General features: G+C 44.3%; 1 protein-coding gene across 1 annotated transcript in view; it reads left to right on the top strand.

Moving 5' to 3' along the window:
* The window catches only part of GAB3 (GRB2 associated binding protein 3), a 194,991-nt gene that overhangs the window by 105,601 nt on the left and 68,367 nt on the right, over nucleotides 1-21,023 (top strand). The window contains exon 2 of the mRNA XM_068251156.1: nucleotides 5,974-6,277. Coding sequence (XP_068107257.1) covers nucleotides 5,974-6,277 — 304 coding nt within the window. The remainder of the gene's footprint in view (nucleotides 1-5,973; nucleotides 6,278-21,023) is intronic.

The following is a 21,023-nucleotide window of genomic DNA, read 5'->3' as shown; positions in this document are numbered from 1 at the left end:
AGTGTCAATCATTCACAGATTAATTTACAATATACAAAACTACAAGACCAGGTATCAATGCAGTCAGTGTGTGTTTTCAGGATGCTAATCAAGCAAGGATGTCCACATAGGTCGTAGTAGCCAATGGCAATTTTGCTTATGTTTGTCACCCTGCAGATGGTTGCAGGTGGCAGCGTGTGTCACATTTCTCCAGCTAGTGACAGGATGCATGAAATATCAATTTTAAAATCTGTTCTGTTCATGTGCCCCGTCGTGTGCACATTAGCTGCATAACACTACACAGGCTGTGCAATTGGCAGTTATCTTATTTTTGTCTGAAAGGGTCTGTTTTATGTTTGCCTGCTTGATCTGCAAGGAGCAGATTTTATAAGTGTCTTATCGCATTGTATTTTAGAAGAAGTAATGTGCTCTGAAGTTGTTTGCTGTATCATCTGGTTACTCATTAATCTCCACTTCCCCTTTTTTACATAATATTTCTGGGAAATTGTGAGGTTCCCCCTCGCTATGGTTTTAGCATAACAGCATCTTAATTTAGGCAATGTTAATAGGGCTGTAGAGTAACTTGGCAAGTTCTGTTTTCGTTTTTACGGTTGAGAGAGGATGAGAAATGATCAGTAAAAATGCTTTCAGTTTTACAGAGAATGATATTGTTTCACACTTTCCTATACAAGCTTCTGTTTTGGATTTGTCAAATATCACACCTAGGGTTGCTTTGAGAAATTGCTCAGTAACATAGTGTGGTCAGCAAGGTACACACATGGCTGAAGCTAACAGGAGATGTAAGGTCTGTGCATAATGTAGTCTGCAGGGGACACACATGGTTGAAGCTAACAGGAGATGTTAAGCCTGGGCATAGTATGGTCAGTAGGGTACACACATGGCTGAAGATAACAGGAGATATTAGGTCTGTGCCTAGTGTGGTGGTACACACATGGCTGAAGCAAACAAGAGATGTTAGGTCTGGGCATAATGTGGTCAGCAGGGTGCACACATGGCTGAAGCTAACAGGAGATGTTAAGCCTGGGCATAGTGTGGTTAGTAGGGTACACACATGGCTGAAGATAACAGGAGATGTTAGGTCTGTGCCTAGTGTGGTGGTACACACATGGCTGAAGATAACAGGAGATATTAAGCCTGGGCATAGTGTGGTCAGCAGGGTGCACACATGGCTGAAGCTAACAGATGTTAAGCCTGGGCATAGTGTGGTCAGTAGGGTACACACATGGCTGAAGATAACAGGAGATGCTAGGTCTGTGCCTAGTGTGGTGGTACACACATGGCTGGAGCTAACAGGAGATGTTAGGTCTGGGCATAATGTGGTCAGCATGGTACACACATGGCCTGTGTTATGTGGGTAACAGGTACTGTATCAGGAATTGAAGTTTCTCCTGACATCTGATTGAAGGGGTATTCTGAGACTTCCAAGGCTTCTTCAACCCATCTATAAAAAAAGACGTACTGGCATATCTATAAAAGGCAGATGACTATTTTGCAATGAAAGGACAATGCTGTTATGTGTGTCCTCCTTTTTGTGTTAGGTCTCATTAGCTAGACTGTGTCACATGACATGGGAAAAATTAAGTCCCCTTAGGAATGGGTCACACTGCAAGAGCTTTTTCTAACCACTTGTGATTTTACAAGCTTTTGCTAATGTAATGTTGTCTTTTGATAATGTAATGCAATGAGTTTGTCCTCAATTGAGTGATGTGATTTTATAAAAACCACCCATAGCATTGAATTAGCAAAAGCTTTTCAAATCACAAGGGCTAAAAAAACTCTTGCACTGTGAACAAGGCCTTACTTAAAGAAATTGTCATTAGGATGGTCAGTGAGATGTAAGTAATTCCACGTTGATGCAGAATTTTGCTAGTTTTTTGTGCAAATGTATGCAGCTTAACAATGAACCAATCAAATCGTTTGGTCTATTTTCAAGCTGCATTAATTTGCTTACAAAATGTGCATGATCCTGCATTAAAGAGAACCTGAGATGGCATAAAAGGAAGACATTATACATACTTGGGGCTTCCTCCAGGCTGATAGGTCCCTCACTGTCCTCCTCCTCCTGCAATTGGCCCTTGAAAGTTCTCCAGTCCAGGGCTTACTGTGCATGCACAGTACAATCCGGGCCACGTGTGTTCGACGGGGGAGTGCCTGCGCCAGCTGGCACACCACTGGAGGATTTTCCAGGGGAAATTGCAGAGGATACAGGTGGCGCAATGGACACAGGTGGCGGAGGAGGATGGCGAGGGATTGATCAGCCTGGAGGGGGCTGGAGGTCCAGCCAGGTATGCATTTTGTTTTACGCCATCTCAGGTATACTTTAACTTGGAACTGTTTGCACTTGACCATCCATATTGGTCTCGATTAGTACCCTAGAGCTGAATAGAATGATGTTTATTCCTGCAGAAAGGAGAGCTGCTGTGTGGCTCTAGCGATGTCCCTTGTTACATCATTATAAATATGTGCATTCAGCAAGTCGTTTCTGTACTCTGTCTGAGCTAAGCGAACTTCAGCAGGTGTGTGTTTTGGCTGGAATGTAATTTGCTCCCCTGATGCTAAAGTGAAGTACTGGTAACCTATAACAACATTGCATCTGCACTCATAAGTACCAACAAGATGGTTAGTTTGAGTTGCAGGATGTTCACAGTGCACATTTTTGAAGGCCATACCAACATCCTGGTGCTATATCAAATATATATCATGTAATAATAATAATGTGAAATAAGCATAATCTGTAGTTGTATATACTAGTTGTTTTCCACCATTTGGCCTGCATTTTCTTGACTAAGACTGCTATACACACCCTAAAGCTAAGGTATCCAACCAGCTTATCTATAAACTGTTCTAGTTTTACAGTCATATATTGCTTTTTATAACTTCATTTTTATTATAAAAAAAGAGAAGTGACAGCATATGCCTTCTGGATTAAAGAGGAACTCCTAACAAAACCTTTGTGTAGCCTTGCAGTGAGTGTAGAAGAATTACACACTCTCTTGCTACAACTATCTCAGTTGTGTTTGTCCTGTCCCTGTTGCATTCATGGCTCCACAATAAGCTTAACTTCCTGTTTATCCAGTATATGTGGATAATCCACTAAAGGCCCAATAATGCTGCCACTATCCTCTAGTGGATTCTTCAAAACTATATGTATTCTAGAGAACGGAATTTGCAAGTTCAGCTCACAGCGGGACACTATGTCACTGCAAAGAGAACAATAAACACAGTTCTAAAAAAAAGTGTAACATACTTTCTCAGTTTACAACCTTGTTCTATAAAAGAAACCATGAAAAAGAATGAAATCAGTTTGTAAGTCTCTAACTGGTTGCTCATGGTCACATAACCATGCATCACTGCTGCTTCTATTATAGAACAAGGAAGCCGTGAGGTAGCAGAATTTGTATTTATTTTCTTGATCTTGCACTTTATGTATTAGCATTGTAATGCACCTTTACTTTGTGATTTACCCCTGACAAAGCTCCTTATTTTTAAAGGGGTGAAACATGTTGAGTTATGGTGGGGTGATGTGTTTATACATTATAAATTGCTTTAATCACTCTGGGAAAAAATGTCAGACCATTTTCTATGTGATAGCCAAAAACGGGCTTTATATGGTCTTTGTGGTGGACTCTATGCCTCCCTTTCCCAGAATAGTAATGAGATATCTGCACAGACAGACTTTTAAATTTCCTATATAATTAAAGTAACATTTTAATGATATAGTGATCTTTTGAGAAGTATTGCATATGATTGTGTTATACAGTATAACACAAAGGGTTTAAAAGGGTTTATAACTGTTGACATGACTGTCACCAGTCAATCAGAGGCTTACAAATCAATTACGTTTCTCTAGGATATCTTTTACAGGAGAAATTGATCATCTGTATAAGTGCTCACCCCACATAAGTTTGGCAAAGGTGTATCAATGAGGCTTTTAATTGTAAAACAGAAAATAATGGGACCTTTCCAGAAACACATATCCAAAAATGGACTTGGAAATTATTATTTTTTTAAAGTTTCTTTTTATTGTGTTTTTTTTTTTAAACAAACATTAAATACAACCTTCCCCCAAACAGAAGGGGATAACAACATTATAAACTTTTAGAAGAAGCTTACACTAGAAAAGTTTTGAGTACAAATCTATATACAATACAATACAATACAATACAATAACATTTCTATAGCGCTTTTCTCCCATAGGACTCAAAGCGCTTAGGCTCTCTCAGATTCAGTAATTAGTAGGATAAAGTTTTCACACAACAAAAGTTATATTTCTGCAAATGCCAGACTGATGGGTTTTCAGTCTGGATTTAAACACGTCCAGGGATGGGGCTGTCCTGATCTGTTGAGGTAAGGAGTTCCAAAACGTAGGGGCAGCATGACAGAAGGCTCTGGGACCAAAAGTTTCCAAGTGGACTCTGGGTATGACTAGATTATTAGAACCTGTGGATCTGAGAATGCGGGGATTGCTACGCAGCTGTAACATATCTTTCATGTATCCAGGGCCTAGATTATTCAGGGATTTGAATGTCAGTAGGCCGATCTTGAATAGGACCCTCCATTCTATAGGTAGCCAGTGAAGGGAATGCAGGACTGGCGTTATGTGGCAGTGACGGGGTTGGTTGGTTAGCAGTCTGGCAGCAGTATTCTGTATCAGCTGTAGGCGGTACAAGACCTTTTTTGGAAGGCCAGTGTAGAGAGCATTGCAGTAGTCCAGTCGAGATGTGATGAAGGCGTGGACTAAGGTTGGCAGATCTTCTGGGGGTATGAGGTGCTTGATTTTTGCAATGTTCTTCAGGTGAAAATAGGATGATTTCACCACAGCAGAGATTTGAGTTCTGAAGTTTAAATCCTCATCAATTAGAACTCCCAGGCTACGCACATGATCAGAGCTGCGTAGATCCGTGCCTCCTATTTCCAGTGGTGAAGACTGCAAGTTAAGTTGTTTTGTTATCATGCTCTGCCCTCCAATCAGAAGGACTTCAGTTTTGTCTGCATTTAGTTTCAGCCAGTTGTCATTCATCCATTGCTGTAGTTCACGTAAGCAGACGTTTATAGTTAGAGTTGGGTCTGTCACACCAGGCTTGAAGGAAAGATATAGTTGGGTGTCGTCTGCATAGCAGTGGTATGTCAGGCCATGTTTTTGGATTAGTTTTCCCAACGGTAGCATGTAAATCGTGAAAAGCAGGGGAGAGAGGATTGAGCCCTGGGGCACCCCATACTTAAGTGTTACAGGGGTGGACAGGAAGGGCCCCATAGACACTTTGTGGGTTCTGCCACTCAAGAAGGATTGAAACCACTGAAGTACTATACATTGAAAGTATAAGATATGAAGCAGTGTATATAACAGGGTTTCATTAAAAAGGTACAAAAGCATATAATTCCTTGTATCCATTAATTACACCATAAAATTAACAAGACTGTGCCCTTTAAAACTCATTCCCTCCATCCCCCACCCACATGTAACATATATATTATATTCAAAGTAATTCATCAGGAGCCTCAATGGAGGCAATTTAGGTTATATGTAAAGTTGGGTATTTCTGAGACATACTTGAAATGAAAGATCCCAATCCTACTTATCATACTACAAATTCTGTTTAAACTGAAGAAAGAGTATCCCGGTTCTTTGTCCATAAGCCCCAAACCTTTTGGAATTTGTTAGCGCAGCCTCTAGCAATGTATGCAGCTTTGTATAGATGCAGAGACGAGTTAATAAAGTTTTTCCAGTACTGAATTGTTGGGGGATCCTGCTGTTTCCAATGTAGTAATATGGATTTTCTGTAATAAAACAGGAGACCCAGTAAAGCTCTTTGGGCTCGTGTTGGGTGGACTTGGAAATTAAACTGCTGGCAACTGTGTTTATTCCTCTATATGGTCTACACAGAAACTCTTACATGACTTATATAAAAAATAATGTTTTGATTCGTTCATGTTGTGTATAGTGACGATCCGATGTAATTTTCTGTTTTTCAGATATGGCGGAAGCGCTGGTTTGTTCTTCGGCGTGGGAGGATGAGTGGGAACCTAGACGTGTTAGAATATTACAAGAATAACCACAGCAAGAAGCCCATTAGGGTGATAGACTTAAATGAATGTGAAGTACAAAAGTACATTGGTATTAACCTGATTAAGAAGGAATTCCAGAACAGTTTTGTGTTCATAGTGAAAACTGCATCGCGCACATTTTACCTGGTGGCTCGGACAGAGGAAGAAATGCAAACCTGGATGTACAACATCACCCAGATCTGCAATTTTGGACAGCTGGAGGATGGCACAGGTAGGATAGATGGCAGACATGACATTGTGAATAATATATAAAGGCTGTATATTACCTGGGAGAAGTTCATAAAACTCATGGTATGCTTCACTGAATTATGCATTTAATAGTTAATTATGCAAACTACTGTTTTCTTTAAAAAGTGAAGATGGGCCAGCTCTACCATGATGCCACCTAAATCATGATGCAGGTGGCAAAATCTAGGGGGTGGCACTAAGTAGAGAAGTGCCTCACCCCTCCAGGGTCCAGCAATGAATCCCCTCACTTTAGCCGCTTACTGTCATGGCTCCTGCAGCTTCTGTCATAATGTGACCCGTGACCAGTAATGTGATGGCAGGCACCCCGGTGGGTTACATGATGGCAGGCACCCCAGCAGGTTACATGATGGCAGGCATCCCGGTGGGTTACATGATGGCAGGCACCCCAGCAGGTTACATGATGGCAGGCACCCCAGCAGGTTACATGATGGCAGGCACCCCGGTGGGTTACATGATGACAGGCACCCCAGTGGGTTACATGATGGCAGGCACCCCGGTGGGTTACATGATGGCAGGCACCCCAGCAGGTTACATGATGACAGGCACCCCAGCAGGTTACATGATGGCAGGCACCCCAGCAGGTTACATGATGGCAGGCACCCCGGTGGGTTACATGACAGGCACCCCAGTGGGTTACATGATGGCAGGCACCCCAGTGGGTTACATGATGGCAGGCACCCCAGCAGGTTACATGATGGCAGGCACCCCAGCGGGGTTACATGATGGCAGGCACCCCAGCAGGTTACATGATGACAGGCACCCCAGCAGGTTACATGATGGCAGGCATCCCGGTGGGTTACATGATGGCAGGCACCCCAGCAGGTTACATGATGGCAGGCACCCCAGCAGGTTACATGATGGCAGGCACCCCGGTGGGTTACATGATGACAGGCACCCCAGTGGGTTACATGATGGCAGGCACCCCGGTGGGTTACATGATGGCAGGCACCCCAGCAGGATACATGATGGCAGGCACCCCAGCAGGTTACATGATGACAGGCACCCCGGTGGGTTACATGATGGCAGGCACCCCGGTGGGTTACATGATGGCAGACACCCCAGCGGGGATACATGATGGCAGGCACCCCAGCAGGTTACATGATGGCAGGCACCCCGGTTGGTTACATGATGGCAGGCACCCCAGCGGGGACACATGATGGCAGGCACCCCAGCGGGATACATGATGACAGGCACCCCGGTTGGTTACATGATGGCAGGCACCCCAGCAGGTTACATGATGACAGGCACCCCGGTGGGTTACATCATGACAGGCACCACTGGAACCACACACTGACTTTTAAGAGGCTTGTATTGCATCTGTACAGAACTTTGTCCCGAACTGTCACCCAAGGGATTGAGTCCCGATTCCTGTGGGGTGACAGTAATCATGCATGTGTGCACCTTTAGTGTTAAATCACAGCGCCAGCAAAATAATACACAAAATGTTTAAGAAATACATAAATCTACATCCACTTTCCCTGGATTCCACAAGTTTGGAAGTCCGGGCAGCTAGCCAAAGGAAAACCGGGCAGCCTCTTGCCTCTGGGCAGCAGTGCTGTTTGTAGAGTATTTAGAAAAAAAACGTAATGCAGAAGAGGTCACATGTAAAATAATAAATGGTTTGGTCCAGTTTGAACATAGAAACCCAGGAAACCAGAGCCAGCCATCCCTGCTGATTGCATAATAGCAGAATCTCTCTGTCCTCTCTGAGAAAATGGGCGCTCTTTATTAGGTCATTCTGGGGAAAGAAATAAAACGGTTTCTTCTCTTTCTCCAGTTAGAAAATACTTATACATAATTTATTCAGCCAGCTGCTGCAATATACCATTAATGCACAGTGATACTATTACCAGACTCTGAGAAGAGTGTGGTAAGGCTGCTTGGCACCCAGGGGAATCTCCTGCAGATCTGATGAGACTGAAGGTTAGGTAAAGGGTAACAAATAGAGGCCATAAGTGGTGATCTGACTGTAAATAATGGAAGGAGCTGCAGTCTGGGAAGCTTGGGGAGAAGGTTTTCTGTGTGTCACACATAGCAAAGTGCTGGAAACATAGCAGTGGTTTCTGATTAATAAGTAACCAGTCAGTTTATAGTGAATTGGGCCAGCAGAAATCACAAGCCCTCCACTACATAGCTAGGGGCTGCCCAATAAATAAAATAATATATAAAAAAGGAATATAAGGATGGTATTTTAAAACCCGCTATATATAGGGATTAGATTATATTTAGGTTATCTATAGGGATTAACTCTATATTAACTCTATTATAGTTATCTATAATCTATACTTAGATTATCTATAGGGATTAGATTATACTTACATAAAAACTTCACCCACACACACACACATTGGTATCATCCTGATTTAAAACTTCTTACACACACACAAACACAGATGGATGAAGATGGCATGGAGCCCTGGGCAATGTAGTTCCTTTGGTTTTCTCTTATGGTCCTTTTGGTAGTCTGAGATGGGACAAAAGTCAGAGAAAATGGTTACTGGCCCCCCTGATACCCATTAGGCCCCAGTCACCTGCCTAGGTGCCTTGTGGATGATTCTGCTCTGGCATCTGGCACACATTCACACACTGATACTGTACACCCACACAAACATTCATACACACACACTGATGTGCACATATACATACACACTGATATTCGCACACTCACACACACACACACACACACACACACGCATACACACTCACATGCGTACAAAGACCCATGCATACACTCACATATGAAAATACACACTCATGCACACACATTCATGTGCGAATACAAACATGCATACTTGCACGCATGCTTTTTGGAGGTAGCACATCCATTATCTTTGAGAATCTCGGGATATAAATGCCAGAGTGGAGACATCACTGGCCTCTGATATTACCTATCTGCAGGGCCGGATTTACAACTCAGGAGCCTATAGGCACAGGCGTTCTGGCGCCCTAAACCCCGCCCTTCCACACAGGCCACACCCCCAAGTAAAAATATTCTGAACTCTAATCCCTGAATCATGTCACTAACAATCTTTAGAATTTTTACGCTCTGATCACTGTCTCATTTCACCAAGGAGGATTAGAGTGTTAGATCCTAAGAACAGTTAGTGACATGATGCAGGGATTAGAATTCAGAATATTTTTTTTTTTTTTAAGGATAAGGGCTGTTTTTCACTAGGAGCCACGGCCATATCAGAGTCGGCTCAGCTCCCATTGTGCTGCAAATAAGCAGCCTGAATCACTAAGCCGTACCATGGCAATAGGGTTTCAGGTGCACGCTGCAGCATGCTATCCAGATTCGCATAGTTGTGCAATCTGGATGACAATGGCATTGAGAGGATAGACAGCGTTTCCCCGCCCCTCTCTCCTGCGGGGAAACGGTGCAGACTTGTGCCAAATTTGGCACCAGTGGAAATGCGCCCCTATGGTGAAAGCGCTTGAGATCAGCGATGCGAGGCAGGGATAGAGGACAGAGCAGTGAAGTAGGAGGAGCACGGAGCAGTGAAGTTGAGGATGAGGAGCACAGAGCAGGGAAGCTGGCGGATGAGGAGGACAGAGCAGTGAAGCTGGAGGATGAGGAGGACAGAGCAGTGAGGCTGGCGGATGAAGAGGACAGAGCAGTGAGGCTGGAGGATGAGGACAGAGCAGTGAGGCTGGCGGATGAAGAGGACAGAGAAGTGAAGGATGAGGAGGACAGATCAGTGAAAGATGAGGAGGACAGAGCAGTGAAGCTGGCGGATGAAGAGCGTAGAGCAATGAAGCAGGAAGATGAGGACAGAGCAGTGAAGCTGGTGGATGAAGAGGACAGAGAAATGAAGCAGGAGGATGAGGAGGACAGAACAGTAAAGCCGGAGGATGAGGAGGACAGAACAGTGAAGGAGGAGGATGAGGAAGACAGAACAGTGAAGAAGGAGGCTGAGGAAGACAGAACAGTGAAGAAGGAGGCTGAGGAAGACAGAACAGTGAAGAAGGAGGCTGAGGAAGACAGAACAGTGAAGAAGGAGGCTGAGGAAGACAGAACAGTGAAGAAGGAGGCTGAGGAAGACAGAACAGTGAAGAAGGAGGCTGAGGAAGACAGAACAGTGAAGCAAGAGGCTGAGGAAGACAGAACAGTGAAGCAAGAGGCTGAGGAAGACAGAACAGTGAAGCAAGAGGCTGAGGAAGACAGAACAGTGAAGCAAGAGGCTGAGGAAGACAGAACAGTGAAGCAAGAGGCCGAGGAAGACAGAACAGTGAAGAGGAAGACAGAACAGTGAAGCAAGAGGAAGACAGAACAGTGTAGCAGGAGGACAGAGCAGTGAAGGATGAGGATGATGAGGAGAGAGCAGTGAAGCAGGAGGACGAGAAGGAAAGAGCAGTGAGGGATGAGGATGATGGGAATGGAGGACAGAGCAGTGAAGTATGACCATGAGCAGGGATCACCTTGAAGTTGTGGCTGTGCTGGGGGTTGTACTCCGACATTCAGAGGGAAAACAGTACTTTAGCCAGCTGCTTGGTGACCTCTCTCTGTTAGGAATGCGGCTGGGCTGGGGGCTGCCCCCCTCCTTGCACTGATTGAGGATCTCGGCGAACAGGTCTGTGATAAGATTCTGTAAGCAGACACTCCAGCACGTGCAGGGCCAGCGTGAATCAAGCTGTCTGCTCGTGTTCCTGTTTCTCTTCTGGCTGGGGCTGCAACGAATGCTTCCCTGCAAACATGGAGGTAACGGAGGAGTCCAGTTTCCATCACTGCAGGGGGTAAGCTTGTCGGCAGGGGGGCGTTTTGTCCTGGGCGGCCTTCTGCTTGCTGTGATAGGATGCTGATGCGGCTGGAAGCTGCTGATGAATCCCCCTCAACACCAGAACAGCTAGCTACTTCCTGGTCTTCTTCTCCTTCCGTCCCAGCATCCCTAACCTGCGCACAGGAAATGAGCAGAGCGGGCAGAAGCTGAGCGGAGCGGCGGCTTTTTCTTGTTATAGGGAAGGCAGAAAAGCAAGTGAGAGGAGGAGAGAGTTGTTCAAAGAGGGGAGTGAGCCGCCTGTCCCGCATAAGGCGCCTGTAGGCACGTGCCTACTGTGCCTTATGGTAAATCCGGCCCTGCCTATCTGTTAACACCTCTGCTTACATAACTCTAACCTACCTTTGTGAGTATTGTTTCACCGCCTTTATGAGATGTACATCTATTCATCTTCAGTATACACCATATTTTCTCCCTTGCCATTAGGGATGGTCAGGGAAATCCAAATAATTCTGAGTTAAAGCAGAATTATGTACATTTTGTATGCAAATTTGTGCAGCTCGAAAATGGTCTAATCGAATCCTACCTCAGCTTCATTTATTTGGTTCATTTTCTGGGCGCTTGGTGACGTAATGCAGGGGATAGACACTGGGGGCCTCTAGTGGTCACAGTGCCCCTAGTGTCTGTTCCCTGAAGTACACCTCATATGCACCCAGGGACATGGAAGTGAAGAAGATGGAGCAGCTGCACAGGAGTAGCAGAGACAGTGACCACCCGGTGAACAAGTGATAAACAGGGGGGGGGGAGGAGTTGATCTATCTGCTGGCCATATCGACCTGTATATGGCCACCTTAATACTGTAAACACACTGACTGTAGATCGCACACAGCTATGTTCAGGCTTCTTGGCTATCAGTACAAGATAAGAAAAGGTATGGGGTTGACAATAATAATAATAAAAAAAAATCAGCTTGTTGACTGCCCAGACAGAATAACAAGTCAACTGATAATGACCGTAACAAATAGAGATAAGAAAACAGTCTCCTGCTTTTTATAGGTGCTGATGTAATGCATCATGCAAAAGCCAATGCTTCGTGTTGTTTTGAATCTGCCTTTGTTATACTCTGAGGAGCCTCATATTCCTGGACACAGACATCACATGATAGTTACACAGTCTGACTGTTGAATTAGGCAACTATTTTTTGTGTGTACAGGCATTCCTTAAGCTCTTCCTCTTCTCAGCTTGGGGAAAAGTGATTGGGTAGACTGGATGTTCTTTGCCAAATGTACCTTGGGATACAGAGCAGTACAGGGCATTCTTCCTCAGATTTTCCTGGCCCACCTATTTCCAAAGTCTGTGCTTTGGTCACTATCTAACCTTATATTAAGCATGGCTTAAGAGTGGGTCCACACTAGACCCGGTTGCAGGACGGACACTGCAGTCCGGATCAGGGGAAGTACCCACCGTACTGCAAACTGATGAAAGTGCATCAGTTTTGCATCAGTTTCCGTTCAGGTTTTTCCCTGACAGAAAACGTCTCCATCATTAGGAAGGAGTGGGAGGATTTTTTTGGGCCAATCATAAAGCTCAGGCTATCCGTTTTAACATCCGTTTTTTGCCTGTGGAGCTGGAGATTTGTTTTCTTATTACTTTCACTACCCCTGCGTGTATCCGTGGTCCTGATCCGTTGCGTGAAAATGCAGCAGATCCGGACCTTCCGTTCAGGTTTTGAAAACGGATCCCCGCAAACGCAGACGGATCCGTTTTTTACTTGGGTGAGGCTGGCTGCTATTTTCAACATTAGTATCCGGGACTCCGTTTTTCATCAGGTTTGAAAAACGCAGCCACGGATACGTTTCCGGACCTAGTGTGGACTGGCTCTAAGACAGACAGTAGTGCTCAATTCAGTGTACATGTGTGAGCATGCAAAATACATTAAACATTACAGAGATGTTCCAGCATAATAAAATAATTTTGCCACTGATCAGGAATTATTTTTTAAACTTTCCAGAAAAGACTTCAGTCTTTTTAATATAAAGATATCATATAGAAAAACTAAGTGTTCCTTACAAAGTTCCAATATATTTTGCAGTGCAATACAGTAAATACTGGGTGATTTGCAGACTGAGACAGCATTACCATAACAACGCGGGCGTTACCTAGGTAATGCAAGTGCCACTAACTGCGCAACACCTGCTACACAGTCAGTATAAGCGACTGCAAAATTGTCGTGTGCGCACTGCGCGCAGGATCTTTACCAATGTTTAGTGAATATGGCCCATTGTCTTTTATTGTCATTAAGAATCTAAGTAGGTCACACCTCCTACAAATACAGATCAAGAAGATCGAATAACTTGACCAACCCCAGAGTCCAAACTCCAAACTTATGGAGCCAGAGCCCTCTGTTATGCTGCCCCACCCTTTGGAGCACCATGCCACACCCAATCAAGGTAGCTCCAACCCTGAATTCAATTTAATTCACTTTATTGTCATTGTGTAACACAACGAAATTACTTTTCATGACAACCCCACGGTGCATATAGGGAACATAGTGATAGTAACAAGGAAGAGAAGAAATTATACAGGTATTACATATGTTTAAACAATTTTTACACAGTGTTAATTATTTCAGAGAGGATTCAGAGTTCATCAAGTTTTTGGCGAATGGGAAAAAGCTGTTTTTCAGTCTTTTTGTGTGTGTGGATTGATCTAAAACGTTTACCTGATGGAAGGAGCTCAAACAAGGCATTTCCAGGGTGAGTGTTGTCCTTGATAATGTTTTTGGCCCTTCTCACGCTGTGAGTATTATACAAAAGTTCCAGTGATGGTAGTTCAGCGCCAATAATGGCTTCTGCTGTTTTAACAACTCGCTGCAGGGCTTCTCTAGTAGCCTTCGTGCAGCTGTTGTACCAGGCTGTCATGCAATTGGTCAGAACGCTTTCTATTGTGCATCTGTAGAAATTAACCAGCAGCTTCTGTGGGAGTTTAGCGCTCCTTAGTTTTCTCAGAAAGTAGAGGTGTTGTTGTGCTTTGCCAGTTAGAGCTAAAAGCATTGTCAGCCCAGGACAGGTTCTCTGCGAATACATTTAAATCTAACTCTGTTTAGTCTAGCATTTATGACCACATAACTTTTTACTGATCTGAGACAGGCTTACGTGCTTTGGGACCTACGGGAGAAAAGCGCTTCACAAATGTTTTGTTGTTATTGTAATAGTCATGTGAGATTGTAATTGCCTATATAATCCATGGGGTTGCTTACAGATCTCCTGTGTTACCCATGCTTCTGTTACTAGCATCCTTAATAGTAAGTCATGCACTGAGGATAAGCATGCCAGAAACTTGAAGGGGTTGCCAGGACACCCCTAAAATGGAAACCAGTCTATCATAGCTGGCTGCAGGATGTAAGTGAGATGTGCTAATATTGATAATTAGCTGACGGCCCGGCGTTGCCCGGGTATGTATTTGGCTGGTGTTGGCTCTGCCCACCTTTTCTAACACACAATTACTCAATGACCTAGTTACTGAGCTTTGTGGTCTTTGGCATCAATAATAAAGGAGAATAGTGGAAAACAAGGGGTCATTTGTTTTTTTCAAAAAGACCTTGTCGTTTTTTGAGAAAATGTTAATGTAGTTAAATGACAGAAAATGTATCTACCCATCGGTATTGGAATTTTTTGTATTTATTCCCAGAAGCCACTCATCTTGTCTGAATGCCGTCCGAGTCCATTGTTCTCCCACCTTATCTCTCCCGCTCCATTCCCCTCTGCTGTACGCTGTGCATTGTCCCTCTGCCCTCTCCATACCAACATTATATGCTAGCTTCCCATAACTAGGCCCTTGACAGTCATTGTACATGTGTATGCACCTGAAGACACTTAGGGCCTGAATCCCAAACCTACAGTAAGCAGGCAGCACACAGCAGTTTTACCATTACTACATTACAGTTTACAGCATGGCTCATTGCAAAACAGGTGGATCAGTGCAACACCAAGCCGCCTCCGAATGGCCTCCATCAGAGATGCGCTGAGCCCCCCCAGAAACTACAAACGCACCTTGAACCCAAACAGAAGCTCTGCATATACATCAAAAGCATGGCTGTTAAGTAATATAATAATAATCCGAACATTTGTATAGCGCTTTTCTCCTGTCGGACTCAAAGCGCTCAAGAGCTGCAGCCACTGGGACGCGCTCAAGAGGCCACCCTGCAGTGTTATGGAGTCTTGCCTTGAACTCCTTACTGAATAGGTACTTGACCTAGCCAGGATTCAAACCCTGGTCTCCCATGTCAAAGGCAGAGCCCTTAACCAGTACACTTCCAGCCACTGGAGTGGGAGCAGCTGACCAAAAACTAATTAAATTAGTACATAGCAAGGAAATGAACAGCGCTACTTAAAAACAGGCAAGTGCCTACCTGCAAAAGAGTGCAAGCCCCACTTGTGGGATATAATACACACCGAGCATACACATGACCTGTCTACCACTGGAGGAGGATGTTAGTTTCCTGTAACAGCTTGCATGCAACCTATTAAGTACTCGTCCCTCCCACTGCGTAGAAGTCGATCCTCCATGGGAGGGGCCTAACACTAACTAAATCCTAACCTATGTATATGCATAGCCTGGGTGCGGCTAATCAAATAAAATCGAAAATTGAAAATTGCGCAACAGGTGGATCAGCGCAACACCAGGCTGCCTCCGAATGGCCTCCAATCAGAGGTGCGCTGAGCCCCCCCAGAAACTACAAACGCACCTTGAACCCAAACAGAAGCTCTGCATATACATCAAAAGCATGGCTGTTAAGTGGGAGCAGCTGACCAAAAACGAATTAAATTAGTACATAGCAAGGAAATGAACAGCGTTACTTAAAAACAGGCAAGTGCCTACCTGCAAAAGAGTGCAAGCCCCACTTGTGGGATATAATACACACCGAAGATACACATGACCTGTCTACCACTGGAGGAGGATGTTAGTTTCCTGTAACAGCTTGCATGCAACCTATTAAGTACTCGTCCCTCCCACTGCGTAGAAGTCGATCCTCCATGGGAGGGGCCTAACACTAACTAAATCCTAACCTATGTATATGCATAGCCTGGGTGCGGCTAATCAAATAAAATCGAAAATTGCGCAACAGGTGGATCAGCGCAACACCAGGCCGCCTCCGAATGGCCTCCATTCAGAGGTGCGCTGAGCCCCCCCAGAAACTACAAACGCACCTTGAACCCAAACAGAAGCTCTGCATATACATCAAAAGCATGGCTGTTAAGTGGGAGCAGCTGACCAAAAACGAATTAAATTAGTACATAACAAGGAAATGAACAGCGCTACTTAAAAACAGGCAAGTGCCTACCTGCAAAAGAGTGCAAGCCCCACTTGTGGGATATAATACACACCGAGCATACACATGACGCTGTTCATTTCCTTGCTATGTACTAATTTAATTCGTTTTTGGTCAGCTGCTCCCACTTAACAGCCATGCTTTTGATGTATATGCAGAGCTTCTGTTTGGGTTCAAGGTGCGTTTGTAGTTTCTGGGGGGGCTCAGCGCACCTCTGATTGGAGGCCATTCGGAAGCGGCCTGGTGTTGCGCTGATCCACCTGTTGCGCAATTTTCAATTTTCGATTTTATTTGATTAGCCGCACCCAGGCTATGCATATACATAGGTTAGGATTTAGTTAGTGTTAGGCCCCTCCCATGGAGGATCGACTTCTACGCAGTGGGAGGGACGAGTACTTAATAGGTTGCATGCAAGCTGTTACAGGAAACTAACATCCTCCTCCAGTGGTAGACAGGTCATGTGTATGTTCAGTGTGTATTATATCCCACAAGTGGGGCTTGCACTCTTTTGCAGGTAGGCACAGCATGGCTCATTGCCTAATTAGCGCGACCCATGTTACCTAAGTAATGAAAACATTGCTAAGGTAACCCCACACATATTGGAGCTTTTACTGGTTGCATTGTACAAGACCAGATATCACGGCATTAAGAAGCATAGCCCTTTCTTTTTTCATATGAAGGGGAAAGGAATTTGGAGGATGCAATCTTGACTCCTGGAGGAAGCATGCAGCTAATGGAGTCAGATCACAAAATCGGTACCCTTATTATGATCCACTGGTTCAAAAACGTAACAGCAGAAAATCTGCACAGCACACAGGCAAGTAGCATAGTTTATAAGGTAATAACATTGCAGCATCCATATGTCTCTGTCGGGGTTTACCTTATCATGCTCAGAGCCCAACGTACTGTTCTCTACCCGCTCACAATGAGCAGTTTGGGTTCCATCTTAGTTTCTTCAGATGTGCAGAGCATCAAACACTGTAAGGCCTGGGGCCTACTTGCCATACTTTGGCTGCATTTTGGAATAGCCAGCAATTGCAAAAGCACGAAGCTAATACTTCCGCAAATCGCGGCTCCTGCAGCATTTTTGTGATAAGCCCAGACCTATCCCATAGCTGGCCGTTGCTGGATCCAGGAAATCGCTATAGAAAGTGCGTTTTTGGGAATCCTAAAAGGGCAAGTGGGTCCCAGGCCTTATTCTGATTCATTCAGCACTTTTTATGGTACTTGACTTCTTTAGCAAATAAGTTTTTAGCCTGTTACAAAACCTAATTATGTCCTAGAGGAGGGGAGATCTTGTAGGGATTATAGACAGTGAAGGTAAAGCACCAACCATTTCCCCTTTCTTACCAAATGTTTTCAGGAATGTAATAGTATTGGAGGTGCGTTATTCTGTGAGACATGCCTGTAAATTCAGAGGATGACACATATTTAATGGAGAGTTGTTAGAAGGCAGTCTGTAGAAAGTGTATGTAGGGAGGCCACGCTCTCTTATGAATGCAGAATAACTGCTGGGAGAATATTGTGAGGACATCTGCAGCTAGACACTTCCTGACAGGACACAACTGTTCCTGCCATGTGGTCCATCTGGTGTAGAAACACTGCATGAAATGGATTGTTACGCTTACATTGTGATTACTTACTGCTTGCAATTTACACCCGTCTAACGGCATGCAGGGAGCTGCACACAGTATTTCCCCTGCAAAAGAACATACATGTCCTGTAGAGACTGTGACAGGAATAATATGGCTCTCCATAGCATGTAGCTTGCAGACATGATAAAGTGACACATGGACAGCATTATATTTGCCACAACACTACAATTCCCAAGCCTTGCTCGGATCTCTTTTCAGGGTGAAATCGATACTCTTTTGTTAGTCACACTCCGATTTTAATGTAACTATTTTATGTGATTTGCATATGACCATAAAAGTACTTTTACAAAACTTTTTGAGTAGTACTATATTATACAGTGATCATTTTCAAAATGACCAGCTTCCTGCACATTTCAGTCTGGGCGATTTAACATTGTTGGTTCCTCCGCTTGATAATCTCTTAATATTTAACCACAAAATCTATCATAATTAATCTGTTGTTCTCAAAGAAAGGCACAAATGTATCCAAATAAACAAAATACAAGTAACTATAGGCTTGGGTCACACACACTACAGTGTTCAGAGCTGTGAACAATGAGAGCGCATGCATTATCCCCATTCATGGGGCAGGCCGTTTTTAGGCTTAAGTGTGAACCCAGACAGACTAAGGCATCATTATGCTCATTCTTAATTAGTTCTTACTTCTCCATGGGCTCTGCTTAAAGTGGACCTGAACTCTTGCACTGGACAGAAGGAAAACATATAGAAATGTACCCTGTATGTACTATGAGAGTTTAGCTTGTCTCAGGGGCGTAACTAGAAATCACTGGGCCCCCCTGCGAAACTTTGGATGGGCCCCCCCCCCATGAAACTTTGAATGGGACCCCCTAATAAACCCCCTAGCCCCCCCCCCCCAGCACTGATATGCAGTCATTAAAACAATTCTGCAGAAAATAGAAAGCTGTTTCTCTCTGGCCCACACTCCTCAAGCACCATTACAGGGCACAGCACTTGGGGAGGGGTAGAAAGACTGGGGGTAGAGCAGCACTCGTGCAAAACTTTGTATGATTCCTTATCAGTGGCTGAGCAGATGCAGTCATTAGAACAATTGTGCAGGGAGCAGAAAGTGTTTTTCTCTCCTTGCCCTTAGTTGTCAGTCTCTCAGGACGGGCCCCCCTGTGTTTTCTGGGCCCCCCTGCTGATGCATCCCTTGCAGGGTCTGTTGTTACGCCCCTGGCTTGTCTAATCCCCCCTCATCTGTGACTAAGCACAAGTTGTAATCTGATCCCTTAGCCGTGACACCTGACTGCCACGGCAGAGAGCTCATTTGCAAACACAGGATGTTAATAATATGTCTGCTTCCATGAAAGCAGGGAGTAGACAAACTGCAGATTTATTGCAGGATATGTATCAGTTTAACAAAGAAATGGTTTTCTTTCAAGGTTAGTATGCTGTTGCTTATCTTTTAGCGCTGAGATGAAGTTCTGAGTTCAGGTCCACTGTAGTGAGAAGAATGTGGAGGCGGCCATATTTATTCCCTTGTAAACAATGCCAGTTGCCCGGCAGTCCTGCTGATCACTTTGGCTGCAGTAGTGAATAACACCAGAAATAAGCATGGAGCTAATCTTGTGAGATCTGACAATAATGTCAGAAACGCCTGATCTGCAGCATGCTTGTTCAGGGTCTATGACTAAAAGTATTAGAGGCAGAGGATCAGCAGGGTAGCCAGGCAACTGGTACTGCTTAAAAGGAAATAAATATGGCAGCCTCCATATCCCTCTCGTTACAGTAGCCCTGAAGTGTCCTGAAAAAAAGACAGACACCAACAAAGAGGGAAGGTTTTGGATTCTATAGAGCTCCCCCGTCTCCTGATTCCTCCGGATTCCTCCATTCAGAATTGGCACCTTCAGTACTCCTTGGAAGGTTTCAGAAGCCTGTGTTCCCGAGTAGTCCTGAGGATGGGCGTATTCATACTGCGCATGCACAAGTGCAGACTCACGCATGGGCAGTACAGATCCATTCATCTTCGGACAGGAGTACGTCAGGACTGCTTTACTTAACTTTACTTTACTTCACTAATATACTCTACCCTTATTAACAATATTGGTAAAACACTTTGGGGCCTATCCAATTCACATTTTCACCTCTGTGATATTTTTACATCTTATCAATAAAATGCATTTTAAGCCACCAACAAACAAAAAAATATTCAGAATTATTCTGACGGTATTTTTTCACCTCATTTTTGGTACTTTTTCAATTGCAAAGTGCTAAAAAAGTTTTTTTTATAAAACTTAGGAAGTGAAACTCTAATATGTATTGGCCCTATGACACCTGCCCCCCTTTGTTTGCTTAACCCCAACTGATTCACCATTCCTGACATTTAACCTAAATAAATTGCACTAAGTAGGTAAAAAGGGTGGCAGAGCTGCCCTGTTAAAAATGGTGCCGCCGTAGGTGGCAATATTAAAAGCCACAATAAGTGTCTATAAACAGTAAATTGGGAGCCTAGAAGTGCCTAATGTTTAAATCCTCCTTTTACTGTTTATAGCTGCTAATCTGAGCTTTTCCACATTGCTGCCTATGGCGGCCAAAATATTGGGGTGAGGAGGTGGAGGTCTTTAGTGTTAGGTGGTGTGTGGGTGCTTAGAGGTTAAGGTTAGGCAATACCAGGGGAGGTTAAGGTTAGTCACCACCAGGGGAGGTTAAGGTTAGGCACCACCAGGGGAGGTTAGGGTTAGGCACCACCAAGGGAGGATAGGGTTAGGCACCACCAAGGGAGGATAGGGTTAGGCACCACCAAGGGGGGTTAGGGTTAGGCACCACCAGGGGATCTTAGGGTTAGGCATCGGTAGACGGAACGTCATTTTACCAATTTTCTACTAGAAGCTATCTTTGGCTTCCTTTTTACCAGGGCCACACCCACAGAGTCTCTGTACTGCAGATGTGCATGTGCTAATATGATGCAATTTCTGAGGGACTAAAAAATAGATAAAAATAATATTCAGAAGCAGACGTCTGACGAGTGATCACTCTCCAATGAGCAGCCTGCCAGCCACCTAGACT

Source organism: Hyperolius riggenbachi, chromosome 8 (genome assembly GCF_040937935.1).
Source record: "Hyperolius riggenbachi isolate aHypRig1 chromosome 8, aHypRig1.pri, whole genome shotgun sequence".
Taxonomy (NCBI): Eukaryota; Metazoa; Chordata; class Amphibia; order Anura; family Hyperoliidae; genus Hyperolius; species Hyperolius riggenbachi.
This window is presented reverse-complemented; position numbering and strand designations above follow the sequence as displayed.